This window comes from Panthera onca, chromosome D1, assembly GCF_046562875.1.
Source record: "Panthera onca isolate mPanOnc1 chromosome D1, mPanOnc1 haplotype 2, whole genome shotgun sequence".
Taxonomy (NCBI): domain Eukaryota; kingdom Metazoa; phylum Chordata; class Mammalia; order Carnivora; family Felidae; genus Panthera; species Panthera onca.
The window spans coordinates 51,656,480-51,682,576 of record NC_138348.1 but is presented as its reverse complement, the minus strand read 5'-3'; the positions used below and the strand labels follow the sequence as shown (position 1 = coordinate 51,682,576).

Here is a 26,097-nt window from a genome sequence, read left to right as displayed (position 1 = left end):
CGCCGAAAACCATCGAGTTTAGGCACTGCTGGCTAGAAGGGCAAGGGAGGCGGGAGGGAGAGTTGGGGGCCCGCTCTGGCCCGAGAGGGCCAGGGGCGGGGCTGGGCGGCGGGCGCGGCCGGACGGGAGTTCCCCGGAGAAGGCTCCTTCAGCCCGAGTCCCGGTGAGTGCGAGAGCACCCGTGCCGCTCCCCAAGGCTCGACCCCTGCCAACCCGTCAGCCTTCACTCGGCCAGAATACCGAGTAGGGAAGGAGGGCCACCCCCGGGAAGGACCCCCGATCGCCTCTCACAGGGTACAGGGCGCCTGAACTCCCCCTCCCCCAGCTCTGTTGGCGGGTAGGGTCCCAGTGCTTGCTCGCTGACATCCCTTCAGGGGACTCTACTTCTAATCACCCCCTACCTCGTTCGGACCCGCCTTTCCTTCGCGCCCAGGGTACACAGTCGGGGATCATCCCGTCTTCCCCAACTCCTTTCCAGACCTCCACTAGCCGGAGAGGCAGCCGGGACCCTCCGCCCCCTACACAAACACTTATCTCTGGTGGGGGACAAAGCTCGGGGTTCACTCCCCTTCCCTGGATCCCTCCAGAGTCCCCAGGCTTCCCCAATCTAGGGGATTCAGCGCCGGGACGCTGCTATGGACGACATTTTCACTCAGTGCCGGGAGGGCAACGCGGTGGCCGTTCGCCTGTGGCTGGACAACACGGAGAACGACCTCAACCAGGGGTGAGCTGAGGTGGCTGGTGGGTGAGAAGAAGGGCAAAGACCTGCTCCTCTCCGCGATGTGGGGTACTCACGTTGGCTGGGGGCAGCTGACTTTCCTACCCAGCATGAAGAGTGCAAAGCACAGCCTGTGGGGGGCAGAGGGTCTCCACAGAGAAAACTGTGTTTCTGCTGACTCTTGACTGCTCCTCAATAAGAGTTTCATAGTCAGAGGCTGCAGAGAGCTTTCCAGTTTCAGTGAGCTGCACTGGCATAAGCTAGGAGGCAAGAGTGTCTGGAAATTGTCTACAGGTCCATATGGCTGCAGGAGAGAACTCTGAGCTTCTGTGGGCTGAAGCATTGGGTATGAGTGGGGAACCACAGGAGATAAGACTGGAAAGGTCTGCTGCAAGGGTCAGCCAGATCATGCAAGGATATTTAGGCCATAATAAGGCCATTTTTCTAAGAACAAGGGTTTAAACCCTTGCTGTGATATGAGATTGTTCATTTAAGTGTCATCTTGGATAACTTTTGAGGAGCAGGTGGCCATGTGGAGGGGGAATTGCTTAGTCCATCCCAGAAGTGGTGTTGCCTTAGACTAGAATGGGGGCAGATGAAAAAGAAAGAAGTGATCGGATTCCTGAAATCTTTAGGATAAAGAATTTATGAGACCTGGTGTGGAGAGTGAGGAAGGTCAAAGATGATGACCAAGGGCTCTGGCTTGGACACTTGGGTGGATTGTGGTTACTTTTACGGAGTTGGACAAGACTGAAGGATGATGAGTGCTGCTCTGATATGTTAGTGACTGTACAGCAAAGTGGAAATGTTGAATAGATTGTTGGCTATGCAGATTTGGATTTAAGGACAGAGATCTGACTTGGAGACACAGATTTGGGAGGTATTAATGTATAGACAATACCTGAAGACACAGGTGTGAAGGAGAGGGGATAAGAAGCCTACAAGACTGAAAAGGAGCCACTGGAGGTTGTATGAGAAACAGGAAAATATGTTAGTTAAGCTCGGACAAGTGAATTTTCAACAAAGGGATAGTGGTCAACAGAATAGGCTGTTGAGAGGTCAATGAACTTGAGCACTTTGAAGTAACTAATGAATTTACAATTAATATATTGGATGATCTTTGTGAAGGCTGTTATACAGGGAAACGGAGGAAGAAACCAGACACCACCAGGTTCCTTCATTTAAAGTACTATGAACACCTCCTGTGCTGGGTTCTAGAGGCCCAGAATCAGACATAATGCCAGCCCTCAAGGCAGCAGCCTGGTGGCAGGTTGAACAGGAGGTGAGGAAATAGAGAAAGTGAATGTAGACAAGGTTGGCTGAGAAAGGAAGGCAAGAAAAGCAGTAGTGGTGTTGATGATTCAGGTTGGTGGTTTTGATTCAGGGTTTTTTTATTTAAAAATTTTATTCCTTCAGGTTGGGAGAGTTTACTATTTAAGTTTGAGAGGTAGGGATCACCTATCATCTTCATCTAGGCTTCACTCATGTTCTCTATGCTATTCCTCCATAATTCCCAGTCACTTTTTCCATTTTTCATATTCTTTCATAATTTCCATAATTCTTTCATAATTCTTCAAAGGGTGCTCTGGTAAAGAGTGAGTACCCTTATTATTTTGTTGGTAGGGTTATAAAGGCTTAGTTGAAGTTGTCCAGTGGGACTTGCATCTTGTAAAACTCTGGTGCCAAAACGTGAAGGGCTGGCATTAGTGAAACTGGAAGGCTTTGGTGCTGGTTTGAGGAGATAGGCTTTGGGGGCCCAAGCAGGCTAAATGCTGGATATGAGGTGAATTCCCTGTACGCCTCTTTGGGATTACAGCCTGTGGCCCTGCGATGACAGGCAACCTGACAGTGAGCAGAACCCTTGTGCCCATACTTTTGCCCTCATGCTCTGGCCTGCTCCTTGCCACAGACTGCAGGAGGCTGATAAACCGGGCACAAATTAAAGAGCTGGGAGGCAAAACTGACTGATAAGTAGAGGATAGTAGTTGCTTCAGAGAAGAGGAGGAGGGGGAAATCCACCTCCCAGGAAACCTTTTGGCTATCTCTAAGTGAGCTGATGAGGGCAGCTGTGGAGGGAAGTCATTAAGTTAAAGGCCACGCCCCACTCTCATCCCGAGGGAGGGGGACATCTGTGTGGCCTGCAGTGGCCAGACCTCTGATCTACTCCAGGCCATGCCCAGAGCCCCCACAAGGGAAGTGACCGCAGCACTAAGGCATCCGGAGGCTGCGGTCCCAGACCACGGACCGCCCCCTGCCCCGCCCCTTGGATCTTCACCGGAGCCCATGCTGGGTACTGGAGGGAATTTCCTTTTATGGCCCCAGGCTGTCAGGCAGACCCAGCTCCCACCAAGTGTTTTTTTCTTTTTGTACAGTTCTTTTACTTTAGAAAATACATGTCCTTTAGGGGGAAAAATTCTGATCCAGTTTTCTTTCCAAAGAAGCCATTCTCATTTTCCTCTCCTCATTTTCTGGGCCCAGGATTGTTTGAATAGAGGAATCGTGTTTTACCAAACCAAATCCTGGTTTGATAGCTGCCTCATCAGTAATGACCTATCAAAAGAACTTCTCTTTTTCATCATAAACCCTTCCAAAACATTATTTTCATTGCAGTCCATTTTTAGATCTTAAGTTTCAGTACCAGAGCCAATCAGGAAGCTTGCTCCCTTTCCCATGAGTTGTGGCCTTCCTTCTCCAAGACACCCTTCCCTTGCATTAATATGCATTAAACACTTGTCTCTTCTCTCAAGAAGTTCACAGTCTTGCAGACAAGACAGCCCATTCAATTTTTACAATCCAGTACACAAGTGGTATAGGAGGGGGATGTATGAGATGCAGTGGAAACAGAAAGGACTAACAGATGTTGCAAAAGGAATACAGAGGAAACCAAATGAAGAATGGTACCATTTAATGAGAGAAAGGCTCATGGGAGATGATGAAGACAATGAATCATATGGTTTTGTTGGGATTTCAGGTGGTGGTTGGTTGGGTTTGAAGCTCAGGGGAAGGTCTTAATTAGATAGCTTTGGAAGTTGCTCGCATGAATGAGAATCAGTCCTGGAGAGGTAAGGTTTCCGGGAGAGAATATGCAGAATAACTATCAGTTTTTCTTCTGTCAAAGCCTTTGTTCCCATCCCCCCTCCAGATCAATAACCATTGTCCCTTCCTTAAAGGGACGATCATGGCTTCTCCCCCTTGCATTGGGCCTGCCGAGAGGGCCGTTCTGCTGTGGTTGAGATGCTGATCATGCGGGGGGCACGAATCAATGTGATGAACCGTGGGGATGACACCCCCCTGCACCTGGCAGCCAGTCATGGACACCGTGATATTGTGCAGAAGGTATGTATGAATGCTCCCTCTAACCTACATCTTATACATGCCTGGCAGTCACAAGCACATGTACTCCTCTCTCCTCGCATGGTTCAACCCGTCTGTCATTTGTGTCTTCTGCCTCTTCTACTTGTCCATGGGACCAGCTGCTGCAGTATAAAGCTGACATCAATGCAGTGAATGAGCATGGGAATGTGCCCCTGCACTATGCCTGTTTTTGGGGACAAGATCAGGTCGCAGAGGTGAGTGCTCATGCCCGAAGCCCTGGGATGAGTGGGAAGCAAAGTCTGAGCCTGAATGGGAGATTCTAGAACCTTCAATCCATCCTGTGAGTACTGCTGAATGTGTGGCATTCAGAGTTGATACTACATCTGTATTCATGGTTGGTTGTGACCCTCAGGGAGGCAGCAGGGCCCCTCATCACAACCACCTTTTCATTCTAGGACCTAGTGGCTAACGGGGCCCTTGTCAGCATTTGTAACAAGTATGGAGAGATGCCTGTGGACAAAGCCAAGGCACCCCTGAGAGAGCTCCTCCGAGGTCTGTCCCCCACCCCCAGTTTGTACCCTCTTGTCTTGTCCCCCCACCTATCTCCTCGCCCCATACTACAACTGAAGCGAAAATTGTTTTTCTTCCCCAGAACGGGCAGAGAAGATGGGCCAGAATCTTAACCGTATTCCATACAAGGACACATTCTGGAAGGGGACCACCCGCACTCGGCCCCGTGAGTCAGCTGTAAGGGGAGGGGAGGGGTGGTTGAGGGAATAACCTTGAGCTCCTGGGGCTGGGTTAGGGGGAAGCTTGGGTACCTGACCTGCCCACACTCTCAGGAAATGGGACTCTGAACAAACACTCCGGCATTGACTTCAAACAGCTCAACTTCCTGGCAAAGCTCAACGAGAATCACTCTGGAGAGGTGACCCTGCCCTTCTTGCCCCTCCCTCCCCAACCCCTAACCAATTACCTGCTCTTCACCTGCCTTAAGTTTTTCCTCCGGTAAGTGGACAAGAAACCAGTGGCCTTAGTTAAAGCCTCCTAAACCTTACTTGTCTCTCAGCTATGGAAGGGCCGTTGGCAGGGCAATGACATCGTCGTGAAGGTGCTAAAGGTTCGAGACTGGAGTACAAGGAAGAGCAGGGACTTCAATGAGGAGTGTCCCCGGCTCAGGTGCGGTAGGGCCTAAATGGGAAGCTGCTGGTTCTGAAGAACCCGGAATAGCACCCAAAGGGAGATCTTTTATGCTGATCTCAGCTAGGGATACTCTCCCTCTTCCAGGATTTTCTCGCATCCGAATGTGCTCCCAGTGCTAGGTGCCTGTCAGTCTCCACCTGCTCCACACCCCACCCTCATCACACACTGGATGCCATATGGATCCTTGTACAATGTGTTACATGAAGGCACCAGTGAGTAGGGGATGCCAAATCTCAAGGGATGGGGGCAGGGTGTGTGAGCCTTTCCAAACTATTTAACTCTTGCCTCCTTAGATTTCGTTGTGGACCAGAGCCAGGCTGTGAAGTTTGCATTGGACATGGCAAGGGGCATGGCCTTCCTACACACTCTAGAGCCCCTCATCCCACGACATGCACTCAACAGCCGTAGTGTAATGGTAAGGTCACACTTCACTCCTGGCCCATGCCCCCAGAGCCCTTTCGCTGTCTAGAATAGGACTTACCTCCTTCCACATATCTATCTTCTCTTCCTCAGATTGATGAGGACATGACTGCCCGAATCAGCATGGCCGACGTCAAGTTCTCCTTCCAATGCCCTGGGCGCATGTATGCACCTGCCTGGGTGGCCCCTGAAGGTGAGTGAGGGCATCGTGTTGGGAGGTAGAGAAGGGCCAACTCAGTAGTAATGGAAGGGAGCAGAGACAGGACAGGCAGCTGGAATAGGTAAGTCCTGTTCCTCCAGCTCTGCAGAAGAAGCCTGAAGATACAAACAGACGCTCAGCAGACATGTGGAGTTTTGCAGTGCTTCTGTGGGAACTGGTGACACGGGAAGTACCTTTTGCTGACCTCTCCAACATGGAGATTGGAATGAAGGTGAGAGCACAACTGTGTGCACTGGTGTCAGAGGAATGGTGGTGGTAGTGACAATAACTATAGCAGGGCTGGGCTCTTCCCATTTTTGTTAGAATATACGGTAATCCTGTCCTGAGGACTAGAGGCCTCTCCCCACAGGATATTCAAGTCCTGAGACCCATTTTATTTTTCCCTGTATTTGCAGGTGGCACTGGAAGGCCTTCGGCCTACCATCCCACCAGGCATTTCCCCCCATGTGTGTAAGCTCATGAAGATCTGCATGAATGAAGACCCTGCTAAGCGGCCCAAGTTTGACATGATTGTGCCCATCCTGGAGAAGATGCAGGACAAGTAGAGCTGGAAAGTCCTTGCCTAAACTCCAGAGGTGTCAGGACACGGTTAGGGGAGTGTGTCTCCCCAAAGCAGCAGGCTTCTGGTTGCCTCCCCTGCCTCCAATCATGGTACTACCCCAGCCATGGGGCCCATCCCCCTGCCCCCATCCCTACCACTGCAGCCCCCAAAGGGGCTAGGCTCAGAGCTTTGTCACTTGCCACACGGTATCTCCCGGCATGGGAGGGACCAGCCCTGCCTGTCACAATAAAGTTTATTATGAAAACAGGCTGGTGTGGGGACAAGGGGACAGACAAGTACATTTAGGTTGGGTGGCTCAGGTGAAGTAGTGCGGCTTCTTCACATTGATGCCATACTCGCTGAGGGCAGGGGTCAAGTCCTCCATGGTTAGAGTGTACTTGCGGTCCTGAGGGAAGAGGGAAGAGCACCAGCTGAGCATAGGAATCCCAGATTTCAGTCCCAGGTGGGTGACCCTGAGTAGGTCTTTCACCTCCCCTAGGGCTCAGGTTCCCCAAAGGAGTTTCAGGATAAATTAAACCTCCGGTGCTGTGGGAGGTAATTACTGATTCAATGAGCCTCCCCTCACACCTTGCTCTTGCTTCGGGAGCTGCCAGAAGCTGTGCCCTTCATTTTGCAGTGCTGTAGGGCATCGTTGGCAATATCTGAGATGAATTTCTGGGCAGCTAGGGAGATGAGCCGAATTCTAGAGAGAAAAAAACCGGTGTGAGAAAGAGATGGGGCAACAAACTCCGCACAAGCACCCAAGACTCTAACTTGCCCAGACTGTACTCACATGCGTGGGTCCGAGGCCTCAAAGCCAGCGCGGTTCAGGTAGTAACCAGTCACTGCATCTGGGATCTGAGAGATCAAGGAGACGACAGTCAGCGTTCGCCCTGTGCAGTGCCGGGCTGAGAGGGTGAGGGAAATGGGTGGAAGGCCTGGCTTTCAGGAAGCTCACAGTTTGGGTGGGCAGAGGGTATAAACCAAAGAGCTAGTAGGGGAGCAAGTACAAAAGGAAGCTAGAAATCCAGGTGGCGTAGCGGAAAGTTGGCCTGACAGCGGGTCAATAGCCTTGTTCAGGCAGGAAGCCCACCGTAGGCGTGTAATCCTCCAGCTGCATCAGGAAGTCCACCAGAGGCGTGCTGGACACCACCGGCTTCACGTCTCCGTTGGCCGCGCTCGGCAGCACGTAAACCCCGTTAGACATGGCCCCCTCCGGGGGCGCCGCGCCGCCCGCCGACACCGGAGCTGGAGGAGAACCAGCAAGCTGAGACACGGAGGTGGGAGGCACGGGGCCCCAGCTAGGTCTGCCTCAAACCCTCTGCCCTCACCCACTATTGGCCCCAAGACCTAGGCGCTGCCCTGACCCTCACCCGTCCCAGTCCTCACCCGCCCCGCGCCGCTCGGCCGGCTCCCCGGCCCGCGCCGCCACGGGTCCCGTGCCCCCTGCCGCAGCTCCAGCCCCAGGTCCCCCTGCCGTCCCCGCAGGGCTGGCCTTGTTCTCCGCAGCGGTGCCGGCGGGCAGCGCTGCGGGGGCCGAGACCGCGGGCGTCGGGCCCGGGGCCGAGGCGGCGGAGCCCGGCGCCGCCTCGGGGTCCGCGCCGGAGCCGCTGCAGCTCATCGGGCCGGTGGGAGAGGCGGCGAACAGAGCCGCTTCCGCTTCCGCTCACGTTACGCACACACCATGGGTAACGTCACACGCCCCGCGCCTCGCCCCTCCCAAGTCGTGTTTGCAGTCTCTCGGGCCTCCCGCGTCCTACTTGTCAGTCTGCCGGCGAAATGGCGCAGATGGGCCACTTCCCACCCCGCTGTACTCTTAGGCCCTTATGCCGGCATAGGAACCGTGAATGTCGAGGACGCTCTTCTGCGGGTCTGGGACCACTTGTGCAACCTGGCGCTTGAAGACTGCTTTCAGACAGTCCTCGACCACCGGTTGCTTGGTAGTCTGCATCCTTTCTAGTTCCCTTACTCAGCCCTTTACGGGTTGGAACGCAAGCCCCACTCCCCTCCAGCTGTCCAGAGAAGTGAGGGCAACAGGACAGTGCACGGTGCTGCTGTAGATGGGGAGGGAAATATTTCAGCTTGAGAAAACCACATATGCAAAATCACAGCGAGTGAGGGTGGGGTTTTCAACGCAACATTTATTTAATTCCCAATTGCCGTAACTGAGCTAGGGCCTGGAAATACAAAGTTAAGTAGGACGAGGTTCTAGTCCTCTAGGCACCAACAGTCTTGGAAAGGGAGGCAAACAGGTAAACAAGCATTTTCAGTACTATGTTGGAGTTAAAATACTAGAGGTAGACACAGTATGCGGTGCAAGGGAGGAAGGGAACGAACATCTACTGCCTACTTCTTTGTGTCAGGCACTCTATCAACTTTATTCCATTTAATTATTCCCTGATTATTGTGAGTGGCAGATATTGATATCCCCACTTAACAGATTAGAGAAAAGATTCAGGGAGATGAACTTACTTGCCCAAAGCTCTCTCGTAGTCTACATCAGAACGAAAAATCAAACAGATTTGGTGTGAAAAAAGCTAAAATTTTTTTTAACTAATTTCAACTAACTTCAGAGAGCCAAAAGGTTCACAGGAGGAGGTGACTTCTGAGCTGAGTCTTTAAAAGAATCCTGGAAGCCAATCAGGCAAAGGGAGTCAGAGTTCATGTTAAGGGTGCAGAATATCTTGAGCAAAAGTGAAAGTGGTGGTGGGGGAGGGCAAGGAGCGCAAGGAGGGTAAACACTTTGTTATTCAAGAAGGATAAGATTTGTGAATCATAGCAAAAAGCCCAAATTTGATCAGTAATCTTTGAAGGGTTTTAAGTAAATGACCTGATGAGATTTGCATTTTACTCTGGGAAAATGGTTTTGAGGAATGGATGGGCAGGAAGTAAGGACACTTTTTGCAAGGGTCTCTGAACAATTCACAGGGGAGAGAATATGGCTCTAAGCCAATGTAATAGCAGTGGAGATGGAAAGAAGTAGATGAGTTCTAGATATAGTTAGGAAATACAACTGGCAGGACTTGTGTCTTGCTAAAGCTATATTTAAGAGATAAAGTCAGTAGGAGTTATTGATTGACAGTAGTAATGGGGAGGAGGAGGTGAAGGAAATGGGAGTCTAGGATAACACTTAGATTTCTGGCTTGGTTGGAAGAAGCATAGTATCATTTACCAAGAAAGAACACAAGAGAACAGTCTGGAATTGGGAAAGGAGGGAGATGAAGTATTGAGTATTATACAACTTGCATTTGAGGTATCAATTACTGTTGGATATAAAGTCTGATTTTGTGAGATTGTGATAGCTGTGGATACCAGGTGATTAATTTGTTTCAGGGAACATTGAGAAGAGCAAAAGACTAAAGATGAAGCAATGAAGTATACCAACATTTAGTGAGGAAGGAGAGAATGAATGACGAAGTGGGAACAGTCAGAAAAGAAGTTAAGTCCTGAAGTCTAAAGAAGGAGAAGTGGACAGCTCTGACGGAGAGCCCATAAAGCAAAGACTGGGAAGTGAGCACTGGATGAAGCAGCAGGACAACCATTGTTTGTAATTGCCAGGGAAGTAAAGAGTGTAAAAGTGAGAGCAGAGGTCTCATTGCAGTGAACTGAGAGAACATAAAGTGAAAGTGTACACAGAGAGCACAGACAACAGTTTGAAAAAGCTTGGTTGAAAAGAGAAAAGAGAAATAGGAGGGGGTTTGGGTGGGGTAGGTTATAACAGTACTGGTTATAACATGTGTAACACTACTGGTAATAGCATCTGTAAGAGGAACATGAGGCAGGAGTAGGGAGACCTGAGCGTGATGGAGCAGGGTAAGGTTGGGAGACACGTCAAGCTCAGAGCATTTCAGGGTTAGGAAGATAAGCTGTCTGCAGCAGTCAGTGGTTGATGGTTCAACAGGGCTTCCAACAGTGCAGAATAAGGGACCGAGCCACCAGCTGGGGGGCAGGGAACAGGTCAAGGGTTGATTAATGTCTTCAGCAGAGCTGGGAAGTTGGGTGTTCCCCAGCCTGTCACAGGATCCCAGCCAGGGCCAGAGCAGAAACCCTGACCCTGCACCTCTTCATTCAGACAGGACTCATGGCAGCCATGGGTTACCTAGGGAAAAGGTGGGCATCACATCTTGTACCAGTACTAACAGACTAAGCTCCCTTACCTTGTATTCACATTTCAGAACCCCATCAGAACTGCCCTCAAGTTCATCTTTGTACTCCCCATATTCATTAAAATGTCCACACCCTTCCCTTCCATACTTACATCAAAGAGTCCCGCCCCACGCTGCTTATAGAGCCTTGGGTTGAGAAAGCCAAGAGGGGGGCGGCCGCTGAGGATTCTATGTTCGTTTATCAGGGATAGTAGCCCACCAAACACTGGAGTAGAGGCCTGCAAAAGTGAGGGTGGGAGTAGAGGTTAGGGGTTCAGAGGAATTGGATTTGGGGGAGGAATGTCTGAAAGGATCAGAGGTCTCTGGAGAGTCAGGGATTCTGGGTGCAAGGTCTTTGTCGAGGGTGAGGATGGTTCCTGAGTGGGGGTTTGGAGCCAGGCTGATTCTTACCGAGGTGCCAGACACCCATGGAATGGGCACGCTGTTGCTGACCACCCAGTAGCCATCGGAGAGTGCGGCCACATCTGGGTAGGCACGGCCACTGGCATTGAAGTAACTAGATGGTGGTACGTGAGGACTGGAACTCAGGAACTGGGCTACAGCTTCCTCCTGAAAGGTGTTGTTGAGTGAGTCTTGTCTGCTGAACTGAGGATCCCTCCCACCCATCCATCCACACAAATACACATACACACCTGGTATGAAGGCTGCGGGAACACATTGCTGAAGCCACCCCCACTGATGTAGTCAACGATCTCATTTGTGACTCTGAATGGGTTCTGGAAGGATGTGCCTCCCACTGTGGTGACATAGGGGCTGAGAGCAGAAGACAACACTCAGTTTGTCAGGGTGCCCAGGGGACCTCCAAAATATGTGGAGATGGGTAAGTATGGGCTGGGTCTTGCTAGAGGCACTGGACTCTGGGGGGAAGCATGTACATGGGGGAAGACTAAGAGGTTTTGCGCCCTCGGGGCATGGCCTGAGGTGACGGTGCACACTGTTCTCTACAGCACATTCACCAAATCTTCTACTAAAATGCTTGGGAACTGAGGAAGAGGAATACTGGGAGCTGCGTTTTACTCAGGAGCCGAGGGACCTAGACCTATAGGAAGAAGAGGGGAGTGCAGTAACCAGAGCTGGTTAAACTGAGGGCTGAACTACAGGAGCACCTGGTGGGGTCAAGGCAAAGATTCCAGATTATGAGGTCATAGATGGAAGATTGGTGGTCACAAGTAAGTGATGAGCTGGAGTGCTTACCTAGAGGCAGGGAAGCTGGGACGGAACTGGTGTCTTCCAGAGACAGACCAACACCCAGCCCCACTGTCACCTAGAGAAACACCAAGTTTAGCACTCAGATTAATTGGTCAGAGCTTGATATGTGTGTTCAGATGTCAGCGAAGAAATTAAAGAGTTATTACTGCAAGAGGTCAAAGTTTAGAGGTCAGATCAGTGGTCCCTGTTGAGTTCAGATTATAAGTCAGAGATCACAAGAGTTCCTGTGGGGTCAAAGTTTAGAGTAGGAGGTCACCTGATGCAAAGAGCAGGGTGAGACCCCGAGCGGCAGCCTTCATGAACTCGGTGTTGACCCGCTGGATGTAGGCGCTGCTGAGGGAGTCCTCATCATCTCCATAGCTCACGGTGTGCACATGTGGCAGGGCTGACTCATTACTGAGCACCAGGAGCCACTGCAGGAAGGGCTCTTGTGACTCATGCCGGCCTGGATTTGGGAGGTGGGGGAAAGCACAAGGGCAATCATTTGGGAGGTTGTCAGGATCTCTTTCTCTCTCATGGGATTTCCTTGAGGGAGTAGTGATCAACACTCCCCACCACCCACCTCCCCACCAACCAGTCCCCTTGGCAGTACCAGGGCTACTGTAGACCCAAGTGGAGATGTTGGCGCCGGCACTCATCAGGTACTCCACATCTAGACTGGCCTCGATCCCAGCCCGGCCCCGGCCCTGTTGTCCAACCACACGGGCTACTGACGCTTGGTGTGCAAAGTTCCCACCAAAGAGGCGCATGAACTCAGCCAGGTCTGAGTCATGGAAATACTGCTCCAGAAACTACAAAGGGAATCAGAGCAGATATCATCGGTCAGAGGATGCAGCCTCAAAGTCAGGGCAGGGGACACTGCTCCAGGTCACAGGATAGTGGGTGAGAACCCAGGGGTGGAGTCAGGGAGCAAGCCCCACACTGGGGAGGCACCTTGGGTAGGGTGTGAGGCCCCTGGAGCTCTCTGCACAGCTCACCTGGGCACAGGCTTGGCTGTTGTTGGTTGTGCCGGAGCCCACGTCTTGTGCTGTCAAGTTGTATCGCTGACGGATCACGGATGGGGTCACGCCCAAGTGCAGGCCAACAGTCCCTGACACCTGTGGCTCAGGGCGTTGCCTCAGGGATGATGTGGGGGGAAAGCGGTGCAGCCCCCCCACTGTGGGGAGGGGTCAGCCTTGAGGAGGAGATCTTTTAGACTCCAATCCCCACTTTACCACTGACCCCACCCCACGCCCGCCATGGCATCTAAACTTTTCCAGCCCCTGGCTCTATGTGCTTCAACCCCCACCAGCCCCACTTGGTGTTACCAAAGTCCACATGAGGGGCCAAGGCCTTCGGGAGCTGGTATGGACGTGGGGACCTTATAACATGGATCTCTCCAGGTCCCCCCACATAGCGATGAAACTCAGCCCCAGAGAGCAGCAGTTCTGCCTGTCTGGAGGTCAGAGATCAGAAAACAGAGGTCAGAAAGCATGGACAAGAGCAGAGGAGGCTGCCTGAGCATCACTGTTCATTGTTGTCTCCCCATGTGTTAGCTCTTACCCACAAGTACCTGCCCCCCCTCACCCTAGGTCTCAGTTCTCTCCCATTGGGATGACATGTCTCCCTGATGGGATGATTGGTACCCTCCATGGGGCAATCATTCCCTCTCACCGGACACTCAGCCAGCAAGTCAGAAAGTCCCGTGTAGTCACTGAATGGCAGTTCTGGGCTCCAGCGGCCAAAAGCCATTTTTGGACTGTGCGGAAGGTCAATGGTGATGGCCGGACCAGTTCAGCCACATCCTCTAGGGTCAGGTATTTTCCTGCATAGATTCAGTAGAGGATCTTGCCTTCATTCATTGCTTTTCCAAGTTGCCTTTTTGTACCTCAAACAGGAGACATTGGGACTTCCCAGGAAAACTGGAACAGGGTCTTGAGGGATGGGTGAGAACTTTCTAGCAAAAAGGCAGGTTGTACAGGTGCAAGCTATATTTGGGGGCCAGGGGAAGAAAAGACTAGGGAGACTTGGAATGCTATGGCCAGAAATATGGATTTACCCTAAAGGTCACAAGTTTGCAATTGCTGCATCAGAGCATGTATTGCCATGATCATAACCAACAAGTAAGGTTAAGAAGTTAAAATTTTTCATTTTAAGTTTATTTACAGTAAAAGTTTTCAAAACTTTCAGAACCAATTATAAGATGACACCTAATTTAGTTCCAGTCTTCATACTTGTTTTTAAGCTTAACGTGATAGTGTGTCACTATTTTCCTGCACAGCACCAGGCACATAGCTCCGGGGTAAATCTGAGACTGCCCCCCCCACACCCCTCCCCACCCCCCAACCTGAAGGGCTTCATGCAGGGGAGGGACACTATCCAGCATGACCACTGGAGCAAAACACTGTTTTAGAGCAGAGTAGGGAGCATGGTGGGGAGTGGGGTGGAGGGGAAGAGACTGCAGACCGCTCAGGGGGCTGGGCAGCAGTCTGGGTGCAAGAAAAAAACAAATGTATTGGCAGTAACAGGCAATGGTAAAAAGTGGACGAGGCTCTTTCAGAGCTGAACTGACAGCCCTTGAGTCTGACTGGAGGAGGAAATGGGCATGTTGTGGGAAGGTAGGTAAGGAATTTGAGTTGATGGGTACCTATCTGTACTGCATACTACTTCCCAATCTGTCTGGTAGCTGGTGAGTAGTAGAGTCAGAATCTGAATCCAGATCTGATCACACAGACTGTGCTCTTAATTTTCAGGTTTCTAGCCTGACACACGTGGAAAGTTTTTGGGGGAAGAATTTGAGTGAGTTTTGGACAGTTTATTTCCAGTTCACTTTTTTAAATTCAGAAACTCTTTGACGAGAGCCACTGCTATTCAACTGCCCTATATCACCACCTCCCCAGGCACCCAGAGCACGACCCTGACATTACGTGCACCATCCCACGCTCAGCCCAGCCCTGGGTCCCTCCATTGCATCCCACATCCCAGCCCCAGTCCCAGTAGGCACCGTAACGAGGAGAGCCGGGATCCGACACAGCCTGCACCAGCTCGGATAATCTTTCCACATTCTGCTGTCTCAGGGCAAAAGTGAGACTCAGCTCTTCCTCAGAGTCTACACGGCCCAGGGACACCCAGCCTGGGGGCAACCTGCAGGGTCAGGAGTCATGAACATGGTCTTTGTTAGTGTTGGGGATGGAAGGTTCAGGATTAGAGGCTGAGACCTGGGGTAGGATCCCAGAGGCAGATATGGCTCACAAGAGGTGAGTGATCAAGGACTGAGCCTGGCAACTGGGGATAAGATTTTGCAGTGGATACCAGGAGCTGGTAAGAGGTTGAGGGAGGCTGGGACGAAGACAGTGGGTGCAAAACAGGGCATAGGGAAGGGGAAGGTCTGTGCTAAGTCAACTTACGCCAGCTGCTGGTCAGGCTCCGGGCTGTAACTGCATTTGCCAGTGACGAAGAGGGCAAGGAGCCCTAGGAAGCTGCAGAGGCAGCAGGCGGGTTTTAGCCGGAGCTGGACTGTCACTGCGTTCCCACCCTCCAACACGTATTCCCTCCAACATGATCCCCTCCTCCCAGGGCCCCCTAATTCTCACCAGGCTTGGAGTCTCATTCTGCCTTTCTGGAGGTCTGCTGTCATGTGACAGAACACGTGAGCTCTAATATTCCACCACCGGCATCTGCCTAGAAACTGGTGACTGTGCTGGCTCCTCCCTCAAATGGGTGGTCCTGAATGCTGGAGAACGGGTGGGGCTGCCACCAGGATCCTTCCTCCGTGGCTCAAGGAGCACTGGGTAAGTCCAGGGCTCCCCACTGCTGCCAGAGTCCAGCCAGCACTCACCGTGGGGGTATAGGGCAGTGCTGAAGAGAGGGGCTCTGGGGCACACAGACCCACAGACATGGGTTCCTGCTTAGCTATATGGTATCAGGAAAGCCACTCAACCTCCTGGAGCCTAGGCTTCATTTAGAATATGAAAGCTATTGTATTAAAAGTTCTCTGTCTCATAGGGTTGCAGTGAAAATTCACAGCGATAAAGCAGACACACTGCTCACCAGAGCCTGATGAGGAAAAGGTTCAACAAGCTTGAGCTCTTATTACATGTGGACCCTCAAGCCTAGAGTTGATCATCCCCAAGATCTCTCCCCATTGGCCAATACCTCTCTAGGTCACTGCTACATCTCCCTGGCCTCCGGCCCTTGTTAGAGGGAAAGGCCAAGTGCAGAGATGTGATAGCCTCAGGCTAGGCCCAGGCTCCCAGTGCCATCCCCACCCCAGATGCCCCTGCGTCCAATACCCCTCCGTGCCTCCTGAGGTGTCCACAATGTATAGGGTGCCTTGCAATCACCCCCCCCCCCCATCCTGACAGCTCCCACAGAGTACAGCCGGACACTGGATACAAACTGCAGTTTATTAAGGCTCCAGAGTGAGAATTGGCACTTGGTTCTGGGCAGGGGCAGGGGTGTCAGTGGAACCCAAAGGAGCTGGGCCTGAACAGGTTGGAGGGACCTCCCCCCATCCTCCCTACCCCCCAATAAATAAAGTCTCAGCTCCACCTCAAGGTGCTGGCACAGGGCAGGAAGCCCTCACTGAGGAGAACCCAGGGCTGCTGCCTCCTTCATACTTCTCCCCACACTGGACCTGGCCCTGGGTCAGTGCCAAACAGGGCCTCTGTGGCACTGGTGCTCTGATGGGGCCAGGGTGAGATGTGGGACCTGCTGCCACTGGAGGAGTTTAGGATGGGGAGCTGGCCTCCCCCGTGGCCAATCATGGTCCGAGGCTGCCCAGGGCAGGCTCAGATGGGGCCTGCATTGGGGACACTGTGCGCATCCCAGGTCGGGGCCCAGCCTGGGCCACAGCTAGATGTGCAGCTCCGTGTCATCAGGTGGCTCCAGGCCAGACTCTTGGCTGAGTGCTGAGGCTGAGGGGCCCTGGGCCACCCCAAATGGTGAGACAACGGGTGAGCGAGCAGCCAGAGGAGACAGTGAGGGAGAGAAGCTGGGGGACATGGCAGCTGAGGATAGGGAACCTTCGTGGCTGATGGGGGAGCGGTGAGAAGCTGGTGGGAAGATGGCCCGGGTTGCAGCCGTGCTGGCTGGCTTAGGGGGCACAGACTTGGCTCCTGGGTGGGCCACAGCAGTGATGAGGGGTGGTGGGTCAATACGGGGAGCCGGGGGACATGGCCGAGCTTCATCCTTGAGCCGGGCAATCTCTGTGAAGACACTGGCCAGTGGCTGGAACTGAGGGCACCAGCTCAGCAGGTAGTCCCAGTTATAGCTGCCACGGAGCTCCTCCTCACCAGCCACAATGGCCGTCAGTGCACCTGCCACACATGGCTTGCCATCTGCTGGGAAGCCATAGTCCCCGGTGGGTGCAGGGCTCAGGCCACAGCCCCCCAGGAAGGCTGTGGCAGTGGCTGGTGGGCCCTCTTCTCGGTACAGAGTGGCTCCTGCACCTGGCAGCAGCAGCCCTGCCTTGCGGCCCTTATACCAGGTATCAGGGGCAGGTGGCTCACAGGATGTGTCACTCAGCCCGTCTGCATCCTGCTGGATGCCTGAGTCGGGGCCACGGGCAGCCAAGGAAGAAGCCACACTGGCCACACGTGGGAATTCATTGATCATGCGGATCTCGTCATCCTCTGCAGCCTCTGCTGAGCCTCTACCACTTGAGTGTGAAGGGTCCAGGGAGCCACCACGGGGGTAGGGTCCTCCAGCTCCTGGCCCACCATAGCTGGGGAGAGTCTGGTGATAGAGGTGCTCTGAGGGCGGTGGGCTGGGCGGCTCTCGGCCTAGCTTCTGCAGAGAGCCACTGGCCAGGGGCGCTGCCTGTGACATTGGACCAGGTGCTGCCTCAGCCTTGCGGCTACGGGCCCGCACCAGCCCTAGGACCAGTGCTGCTAGAGCAAGCACCACCACAACTCCCAGGGAGGCCGCCACAGCCCCCACCAACAGCAGGTTGAGGTCAGGTGCCAGGCCCAGGGCAGTATGAGTGATATCTACAGTCACAGGCACTGTGGCACTCCGGGAACCAGGCAGAGGCCCCCGTGCCACCACCTCCAGCCTCAGCTCCCGTGGTGCCTCACGTCGTGTCCGGCCTCCACTCCCAGAAGTGCCTGTCCCGCTGCCTGGTGCCCGACTGTCCACTCGAAGGTAGAGAGCACCTGTAGTCTGGTTGATACCAAAATAGGGGGAAGAGGTGGCAAGGGAATAGAGCACCAGGCCATCAGCACCTCCATCCTCATCTGTGGCCTGCACATGACCCAAGTTGTAGCCACGCCGGGCACCTTCTGGCACCTGGAAGTGGAAAGCTGGAGCCAGGAATACTGGGTCATACTCATCCTCCCCTGTCACCAGTACCGACACAGTGACCGAGGCTGAGAGATTCCCAGCATCGGCAGCACCCACCAGCAGCTGGAAGCTTCCCGTATGCTCATAGTCGAAGGCCACTCGTGCCCTCAACTCTCCTGTTGAGCTGTTCAGTGCAAATGCTTCACGGCCCTCAGGCCCTGGCCCGGCCTCCAACAGGCTGTAGCGGAGCCTTCCGAAAGCCCCAGCATCCCCATCAATCGCATGCAGAGTGGTCACAAGAGTGCCTGGAGGCTGGTTCTCTGCCAGGCTGGTGCTGAGCAAGCTCAAAGGGAAGACTGGGCCATGGTCATTCACATCCTGGACTTCGATAGTCACTGGTGCCAGAGCGAAGTGTGTCCCAGCAGGGTCGGCAGCCTGCACTACAAGCTGATGTCGAGACTGGGTCTCACAGTCCAAGGGGTGGGCGAGTCGCAAGGCACCTGAACTCTCATCCAGCTCAAAGAGCCCAGAAGGGTCACCTGAGCTGAGCGTGAAACGCACGAGGCCATGAGGACCCGGGTCAGCGTCAGAGGCCTCCACATGCAGCAATTCAACTCCAATGGGTGTGTCCTCAGGAACTGCCATGCGGTAGGATGCTTGAGTGAAGACAGGTGGGTTGTCATTGACATCCAACACAGTGACAGTGACAGGAACAGCTGAACTGCGAGGTGGCTGGCCCCGGTCAGCTGCAGCCACAGTTAAGTTGTACTGGGTTAGGCTTTCAAAGTCTAGAGGCTCAAGCAACACCAGGCAGCCCAATGCCCGGGGACCTAGTCCACCACCTTCACCAGCCTCAGCCAGCCGGGGTTCCAGCTGGAAAACTCGGCCTCGGTTGCCACTGACGATGCTATAGTCCACGGTGGCATGGGCGCGGCTTTCATCGGCATCTGTAGCCTCCAAGGTGAGCAGGGTGGAACCAGGGGGCAGATCCTCAGTCACAGCCACACGGTAGTGTGGCAATGTGAAGCTAGGGGTATGGTCATTCTGGTCCTGCAGCTGTACATGCACTGTGGCTCGTGCTGCCCGGCCTGGCATCCCATGATCTCGTGCTTCCAGCACCACGTCTACCACTCCTGGCCCCTCATGGCCCAAGGCCACTGTTCCCACTGTTGTGAACAAGGTCCCTGAGATGAGAAGGGAATGGAGAGAAATATGCATTCAGCAGAGACTGTAGGTGAGCAGAGGGGTGATCCTTTGGGGCCTAGGAAATGGCCTTGAAAGTCAGACTCCAGGGAATAGCCTGCGCTGGGAGTTTATGAAATGGTTTCCAGGATTCAGGAAATGGCTTCTAGACATGCAGTCAAGACAGGGTTTAAAATAGAGACTAAGGAGGGGAAATTTTTCTCTCTGGGTCAGGGATCCAGGAGTTAAGAATTCAGGCAAGAAATTCTAGGAATGAGGTCAAAATATGGCCCATCACAGTCAAAGATAAGGGGTCAGATCCTGGGAAGGACGTACCATTGTTGGGGTCAACACTGAAGCCCTCAGCAGGGGAAGCCAGGTGGTAGGAAATGTGACCATTGGCACCTGAATCCTGGTCAGTGGCAGAGACGGAGAGAATGGCACTGCCTGGGGGAGTGTGTTCAAGCAGTGTCACCTGAGGGGTGAAGACAAGTGTTTATGGCCAAGCTTCCCAGCTGCCCTACTGTCCACTCAGCCTATGTTCTAGAGCCTGATCCCATGAGCCCTGCTGGGCATCCATGCCAGCTTGAAGCCCATACTCAGTACTCAAACTTCCCACCTTCCTCCATTTCTGGGCACAGGATGAAGTACCTAGACACATTTCCTAGGACGTGGAAGACTGGTTTGAGATGGGACCCTCCCATCCTCAGGGCTCCATCCTCAGGTCAGTTCCAAGATCCAGCCCTCCCTCCCCCCGCTCAGACACTTCTAGCTGTGTCACTTCCTTCCAACGTGAACAACACTGGGCCCAGGTGTGGGGACATCTGGCTACATCAATACCTGGTAGAGGCTCTGCGAGAAGGCAGGTGCATTGTCATTGACATCCTCCACAAACACTGTGAGGTTAGCATGGCCCTCATGAGGCCCGTCATGTGCCAGCAGTTGCAGGTGGTAGCGGTCACGTTGCTCAAAGTCCAGGGGGCCCGTGAGTGAGAGGCGGCCTCCATAGCGACCTATGCTGAAGGGATCCTGGGGTCCAGATGGGCTCAGCACATACCACAGCACGGGTCCTGAGTCCACATCATTCCCTGTTACCTGTGCAATCTCTGAGCCCAAGAGTGTATCTGTAATACATAGGACATGTGTGTCTGGCATGGTCCCAGACACCCCTGGAGCCCCAGGGTAGGGTACAGTGCCACCCTACTACCCTTTGTACCTCTCACTTTACCCAGCCCTCACCTTCTGACACTCGGAGCTCCCAGGGCTGGGGGATGGTGGGGCGATTATCATTGGTGTCGATGACCATCACCGTCAGGGTAGCTGAGCCCACCAGGGCTGGGCTTCCTCGGTCTGTGGCCATCAGTACCAGTCTGGACACAGAGAACAAACAAGAGTGGGGCCTGGGGATAAGGGAGAACCTTGGGCAGGGCTAAGAGGACACCCGACAGGCTAGAGGTCTGGGGGACTCAGGATGTGGCCTAGGAGTTGATGGGGGGGGGGACAGGGCAGGGCTTGAAACTGGATGGACACAGGATGGGGTGTCAGGAGTCTACAGAGCCAGGCTTTACCGTGTTTCAGCCCATATCTCACGGTCCAGGATGGCTGTGGTAGTAATAGTGCCCGTGGCTGGGTCTACATGGAACAATCCCCGTGCTGGCTGGGATGCGGCCAGACTATAAGAGATCTGTCCACTGGGGCCTTGGTCCAGGTCATCTGCCTCCACCTGGTGGGAGGAGGAGGCTGCTGGCACTGAGCTGGCCACAGACAAGTCTGGCCAGCCCTGCCCCCCATCTTCCCATCACACCCCACACCTGCAGCAAGGGTCCCTCCAAGGGCCTGGACTCAGGCAGGAAGGCCACATAGTGGGGCCGCAGGAAGCGGGGAGCATTGTCATTGGTGTCTTGCAGGGTTAGGGTCAGCACAGAAAAGGCAAAGGCTCCCCCGCTCTCTGCTTGCAGGACCAGTCGCAGTCGTGGGCTTGCCTCGAAGTCCAGCCCCTCTGCTGAGCGAACTGTGATGGCTCCTGTGGGGGGCGGCAGAAAGCATCACGGATAGCTCTTGCTTGCCCTGGAGCCTGCCTCACTGAGGCCCTTCCTCAAGGGTAGCCCCTACACAACCAGAGCTTTCTCAGGCCCAGGAAGCTTCCCCAGGAGCCTGTTCCCTCACAGAGCCCCTGCTCCTGCCCCTTACCTGTACTAGGCTGGATGGAGAAAGTCCCTCTCTCATTCCCACTGAGAATGCTGTAGGTGATTGGTCCATTTGAGCCCCCTGCATGGACAGCCTTGGGGGAGACAATGGGAGTCCCTGCGGAGATGATGGTATTGGTTGGACAGTGAGCACCAGACTAATGTCTCCACTAGGAGACATTTTTAGTAGGTAACCCCAGCTCATCCAGGGATACAAAGCTGGGAGACATTATTGGGGACCCACCTGGGGGTGCATTCTCACGGAGCATGGCTTCACTACTAGCCCGAGGGAAGCGGGGTCCACGCTCAGACTCCCCCTGCAGCCCAACAATGACCACACCAGTGGCAGAGCGAGCTGGACGGCCAAGGTCGGTGGCCACGATGAAGAGGACACGATCCCGGGGACCCAGGGCTACAGGGGAGCGGGCCACACGTATTTCACCGGTGTAAGAGTCCACAGTGGTGCCAGGCGGTGGTGTGCCTGCCAGCCGGTATAGGATAGAGGCATTAGCACCAGCGTCACGGTCTTCAGCTCGCAGAGTGGCCAGAGGCAGGGTTGGGGTGCTGAGGCTGGGGCCTGGGCGGGGCAGACGCAGCCTTAGGGGACTGGTGGGGAAGGTGGGTGCGTGGTCATTGACATCACGGACTGTGATGGTGACAGGTACCGTGGTGCTCAGGGGCCCAGCTGCTGCACCATCCACTGCACTCACAGAAAAGACATAGCTGGGACACTGTTCTCTGTCTAGAACTGTGGCTGTGCGCAATTCCCCAGAGCTGGGCTCCAGCAGGAAGGCTCCTGCTGCACCTGTACCCAGGTAGTAGGTCACACGGCCATTGGCCCCAGCATCAGGGTCATGAGCCTGTAGCTGCAGCAACAGGGTCCCTGCAGGTGCATCCTCAGGCACCTCCACAGAGTAGGCAGGCACAGGGAAGGCTGGAGCATGATCATTGGCATCCAGCACGGTCACTGTCACAAGTAGAGTGGCACTGAGAGCTGGCTGGCCTCCATCCCGGGCCTCTATCTGCAGCTGGAATGCTGGCTCCACCTCTCGGTCTAGTGGCCTCATGGTGCCAAATTCCCCAGAAGCTAGGTCTAGGATGAAGGCTCCTGATGGGTCCCCATCTGCAGAGAAGTACATGTGCATATAAACGTGTGAGTCCATGGGAATGGGAGTGATTTACAGGCAACAGCAAATAGGACAGAGTGGTGGGGAGAGAAACTGGGAGAAAGGCAGAGAAAAGAACCACAGAAGATAAAGGAAGATATGCTAAAGCAACCCTTCTCAGAGTGTGTTTGGAGACTCCTTCCAGGGAATATATAAGATCAAACTAGTTTCATATCAATACTAAGACATTATATGCCTTTTAAATTCTTAGTATTTCACAAGTGTACAGTGGAATCCAAATACTACATGACATGTGATGACATCACTTGGATAGTTAATGAAATGTGTGCTTATGATTCTTACATCTTCTAGAGTATAGGCAAAAAGTTTAGAACATAAACATGTTTTCAGAGACTCAATTTGGTTTTTGCTGGCTTACCTTTAGTTACACCTGCTATAATCTTTGCAATCTCAATTGCTGTCCAGCAAATTATTTGAACCTCTAATACTTCTTTGTACTTATGCAGAAATATGGCAAGCAGTACTTCACTGGCTTGTTTTACAATAACATTTTAAAATTTTTCTCAAAAAAAAACCCACAAAAAATGGGGCGCCTGGGTGGCTCAGTCAGGTAAGCATCTGATTCTTGATTTTGGCTCAGGTCATGATCTCACAGGTCATGAGTTTGAGCCCCGCATCAGCCTCTGTGCTCACAGTGCAGAGTCTGCTTGGGATTCTGTCTCTCCCTCTCTCTCTCTCTCTCAAAATAAATAAACTTTAAAAAAATAATAAAAAATAGTTCTTAGCTTTAATGTCTAGTATAATAAGTATTTATGTAATGTGCTTATTATAAATATGTATTTATATATGTATTCATATATATGTATAATAATGTATCACATTATTATATCAATAAATATTGATATCACATAAACAAAAATGCTTAGAATTCTCAAAAACTAAGAATATTAAGAGTTACTGAAAGCAAAAAGTTTGAGAACAAGTGCTCTACAGAGACAAGAAAAAAAAAGAAACAGGAAAATAAAGACAGAGACACAAAGGGAGGTAAAGAACTGAAGAGGCATAGAAAGAGACACAGAAACACATATATACATGAACGAAAAAGTAGGAGACAAAGAGAAGGGAAAGGAAACCCAGACACACTGTGGCTGACATAAGCCAACAAGGAGTAGAACTGGGCAAGTGGGTGCCGGATGAGTGGGTGTGGGACAGTTCTCACCCAGGATGCGGTACTGCAGCTGCCCGTTGGCTCCCACATCTGGGTCAGAGGCCCGCAGCACAGTAAGGGTCTGGGGGTCCTGGCCCTCGGGCACCTCCAGGGAGAGGTGGGCACTCCCAAAGGTTGGGGCATGGTCATTCTCATCCTCCACGGCCACCCGCACTGTGACATGGGTCAAGAGTGGGGGCGAGCCCCTGTCTCGGGCATACACTGTGGGGAAGCAAAATCAATGAGATCTAGCCTGCTCCCATCCCATGGAGAAACCCATACCACACATCGTTCACACATGTTCACCAGGTGTATATATGAACCAGAAAATGTCCATCTCTCCACACTCTGCAAGCACATGGGTGCCTACACATATACATGCACACATAAATATACAAGTCAGAAGATGTTTTTTTCCTTCTAATCTCCCAAACTTAGTACATGCAAGATGTATCTTGGATGGGTAGTAGTGTGACAGAAAAGACACTAAGTGAGATATCAAAAACGTGGGTTCAAGTCCCAGTTCTACCACTTCCAAGCTGTGTTAGCTTGCACAAATCACCTAACCTCTCTGGTACAATCAATAGGTTTCTCTGTTAAATGGCCACAGTATAATCTGAGGGAATCCTAAAGGGCACAGCTGTGACATTATGTATTTGAGACTTCGTGTGATGACAATGGGGACAGTCTAATAGTCAGATCACCTCGCAATCTGCCCCAAGATGATCCAAAAATATAACAAGCTGTGCTGTAATAGGTGGAAGCTTCTAGAAGGTACTTTGGAGCATCTACCCATGTAACACTGGCTGTTTATAACACCTCAGGCTTTTGGGGTCCTGTCAGTGTGTACCTGTTAAGTTGATCTCCTCCTGTTCTTCCCGGTCCAGGGCCCGAAGAGTTGTGAGAACTCCAGTCTCTGGGTCCAGGGAGAAGCTTTCGCCAGAGATGCCTCCATAAGTCACTTGCCCATTGGCCCCTGAAGAAGGGCAGCAAGGAGGGGGGGTCAGCGGGTAAATACACCTTTTCCTTCCAGATGTACCTCTCTCCACTCATCCCCTCAGGTCTTACCCAGGTCTGGGTCGGTCGCCCGCAGAGTGAGCAGAGAAGTGCCAGGCGGGCTGTTCTCACGCAAGAGGACGCTGTACTCTTGCTGCTGGAAAGCGGGTGCCTCGTCGTTGACGTCAGCAACACTGACAGTCAGGAGCTGCGTGGCTGAGCGCGGAGGGGAGCCGTGGTCGGAGGCCACCACCGTCAGTACGTGCTCAGCTCGCTGTTCGCGGTCCAGGGACCGCACCACCGACAGCGCTCCTAGGTGAGCGGGTAGGGCAGGTTGGAAGCAAACCTCAACATTCCCTCCAAATCAGCACCCTCCCTCGTCCCAATCTCTGCGCCCAACTCACCGGTGCTGGAATGTAGCCGGAAGTAGCCGTCCCCACCAGCTGCCAGGCGATAGGACACGCGTGCGGCCTCGCCCAGGTCGGGGTCCCGCGCTACCAAGTGCAGCGCCGCGGGCCCGGGCGGCTGATCCTCGGGAATGCGCACACGTGAAGGGGAGGCGAACACCGGCGCGTTGTCATTCTCATCCGTGACAAAGACGCGCGCAGAAACGCGCGTTGCGCGGCGGCGGCTGGCGTTGGCGGGCCTGTCGGTGGCTTCCACGAGCAGCAGCAGGGCAGGTGTGGTCTCCCGGTCCAAGCCTCGCGGTGCGCTGAGCGCCCCGGTGCGCGCGTCCAAGCGCAGCGCAGGCACGGGCGGCTCCTGGCGCAGCAGACGGTAGCGAACATCGCTGTTAGGACCCGGGCCGTCGGCGTCCGAGGCGCGGAAGGTGTACAGCGCCGCGCCAGGATCCGGGTTCTCCGGCAGCGCCAGCGCCAGCGGGTCGCGCGCAAAGGCTGGCGCGTGCTCGTTCTCGTCCTGCACGCGCACCTGCACGCGCAGCAGCCGCGCGCCCGCGCCTCCCGGGCCCTCAGCGCGCACAGTGAGAGCGCGCCACGCCGGGCCTGCCTCAAAGTCCAGGGGCCGGGCCAAGTACAAGCGCCCTGAGGCCGCGTCCAGCGCGAAGGTGCCCTCCGGGTCGGCGCCGCCCACCAGAGTGTAGGTGAGTGCGCCCACCCCCGCCAGCTCTGGCGACGCCACGGAACCCAACAGGGATCCGGGCTGCATCCCCTCCGCTGCTGTCACCGTCAGCACGACGGGCACCGGAGCCGCTGGGTCTGGCTCTGAGGGATCCGGTGGGGGCTCAGCCGAGCGAACTGATGGAAGCACCTGTTGTGGACAGAGGAGGAAGGACAGAATCAAGGGGAGCCAAGTTAAAGGGGTCTGGGCTGGCCTGCTGGGTAGCT

General features: G+C 53.6%; 4 protein-coding genes and 1 long non-coding RNA gene across 10 annotated transcripts in view; 2 read left to right on the top strand and 3 right to left on the bottom strand.

Moving 5' to 3' along the window:
• The first annotated feature begins 30 nt into the window (after positions 1-30).
• Positions 31-6,684, top strand: ILK (integrin linked kinase). Of its 6 annotated transcripts, none has more exons than XM_060605865.3 (13): positions 31-163; positions 588-724; positions 3,889-4,054; positions 4,192-4,287; positions 4,489-4,585; positions 4,686-4,769; positions 4,876-4,961; positions 5,103-5,212; positions 5,321-5,448; positions 5,530-5,651; positions 5,750-5,849; positions 5,957-6,087; positions 6,272-6,684. In XM_060605865.3, exons 2-13 carry the CDS (start codon positions 636-638, stop codon positions 6,419-6,421), a joined length of 1,359 nt encoding a protein of 452 aa, XP_060461848.1. In that variant the 5' UTR covers positions 31-163; positions 588-635; the 3' UTR covers positions 6,422-6,684. The 6 variants fall into 6 exon arrangements, with proteins under 6 accessions (XP_060461848.1, XP_060461852.1, XP_060461850.1 ...); XM_060605867.3 differs by having other exon boundaries at positions 55-163; positions 479-724; XM_060605868.3 differs by lacking the exon at positions 31-163 and adding an exon at positions 170-294.
• Positions 6,657-8,078, bottom strand: TAF10 (TATA-box binding protein associated factor 10). The gene is made up of 5 exons (XM_060605871.2): positions 7,807-8,078; positions 7,511-7,665; positions 7,211-7,275; positions 7,006-7,120; positions 6,657-6,823 (listed from the first exon to the last, which is right to left on the bottom strand). Exons 1-5 carry the CDS (start codon positions 8,036-8,038, stop codon positions 6,734-6,736), a joined length of 657 nt encoding a protein of 218 aa, XP_060461854.1. The 5' UTR covers positions 8,039-8,078; the 3' UTR covers positions 6,657-6,733.
• A 33-nt stretch (positions 8,079-8,111) lies between these two features.
• LOC132661390 (uncharacterized) lies at positions 8,112-10,098 on the top strand. Its single transcript, XR_009602204.3, has 2 exons — positions 8,112-8,357; positions 9,751-10,098. It is a non-coding gene; the product is annotated as an uncharacterized LOC132661390 (long non-coding RNA).
• On the bottom strand, positions 8,539-15,488 carry TPP1 (tripeptidyl peptidase 1). The gene is made up of 13 exons (XM_078433173.2): positions 15,365-15,488; positions 15,179-15,250; positions 14,776-14,915; positions 13,446-13,596; positions 13,100-13,227; positions 12,770-12,948; positions 12,385-12,583; positions 12,049-12,237; positions 11,778-11,847; positions 11,216-11,336; positions 10,974-11,132; positions 10,676-10,801; positions 8,539-10,516 (listed from the first exon to the last, which is right to left on the bottom strand). Exons 1-13 carry the CDS (start codon positions 15,406-15,408, stop codon positions 10,376-10,378), a joined length of 1,719 nt encoding a protein of 572 aa, XP_078289299.1. The 5' UTR covers positions 15,409-15,488; the 3' UTR covers positions 8,539-10,375.
• A 675-nt stretch (positions 15,489-16,163) lies between these two features.
• Positions 16,164-26,097, bottom strand: part of DCHS1 (dachsous cadherin-related 1) — a 34,012-nt gene continuing 24,078 nt past the window's right edge. Inside the window, exons 10-21 of the mRNA XM_060605858.3 lie at positions 25,156-26,020; positions 24,824-25,063; positions 24,606-24,731; positions 23,768-23,977; positions 21,666-22,544; positions 21,426-21,539; positions 21,047-21,258; positions 20,804-20,958; positions 20,475-20,605; positions 20,076-20,359; positions 19,572-19,710; positions 16,164-19,237 (exon numbers count right to left, since the gene is read on the bottom strand). Of these exons, the coding sequence (XP_060461841.3) occupies positions 16,626-19,237; positions 19,572-19,710; positions 20,076-20,359; positions 20,475-20,605; positions 20,804-20,958; positions 21,047-21,258; positions 21,426-21,539; positions 21,666-22,544; positions 23,768-23,977; positions 24,606-24,731; positions 24,824-25,063; positions 25,156-26,020 (5,967 nt within the window). The 3' untranslated portion in view covers positions 16,164-16,625. The remainder of the gene's footprint in view (positions 19,238-19,571; positions 19,711-20,075; positions 20,360-20,474; positions 20,606-20,803; positions 20,959-21,046; positions 21,259-21,425; positions 21,540-21,665; positions 22,545-23,767; positions 23,978-24,605; positions 24,732-24,823; positions 25,064-25,155; positions 26,021-26,097) is intronic.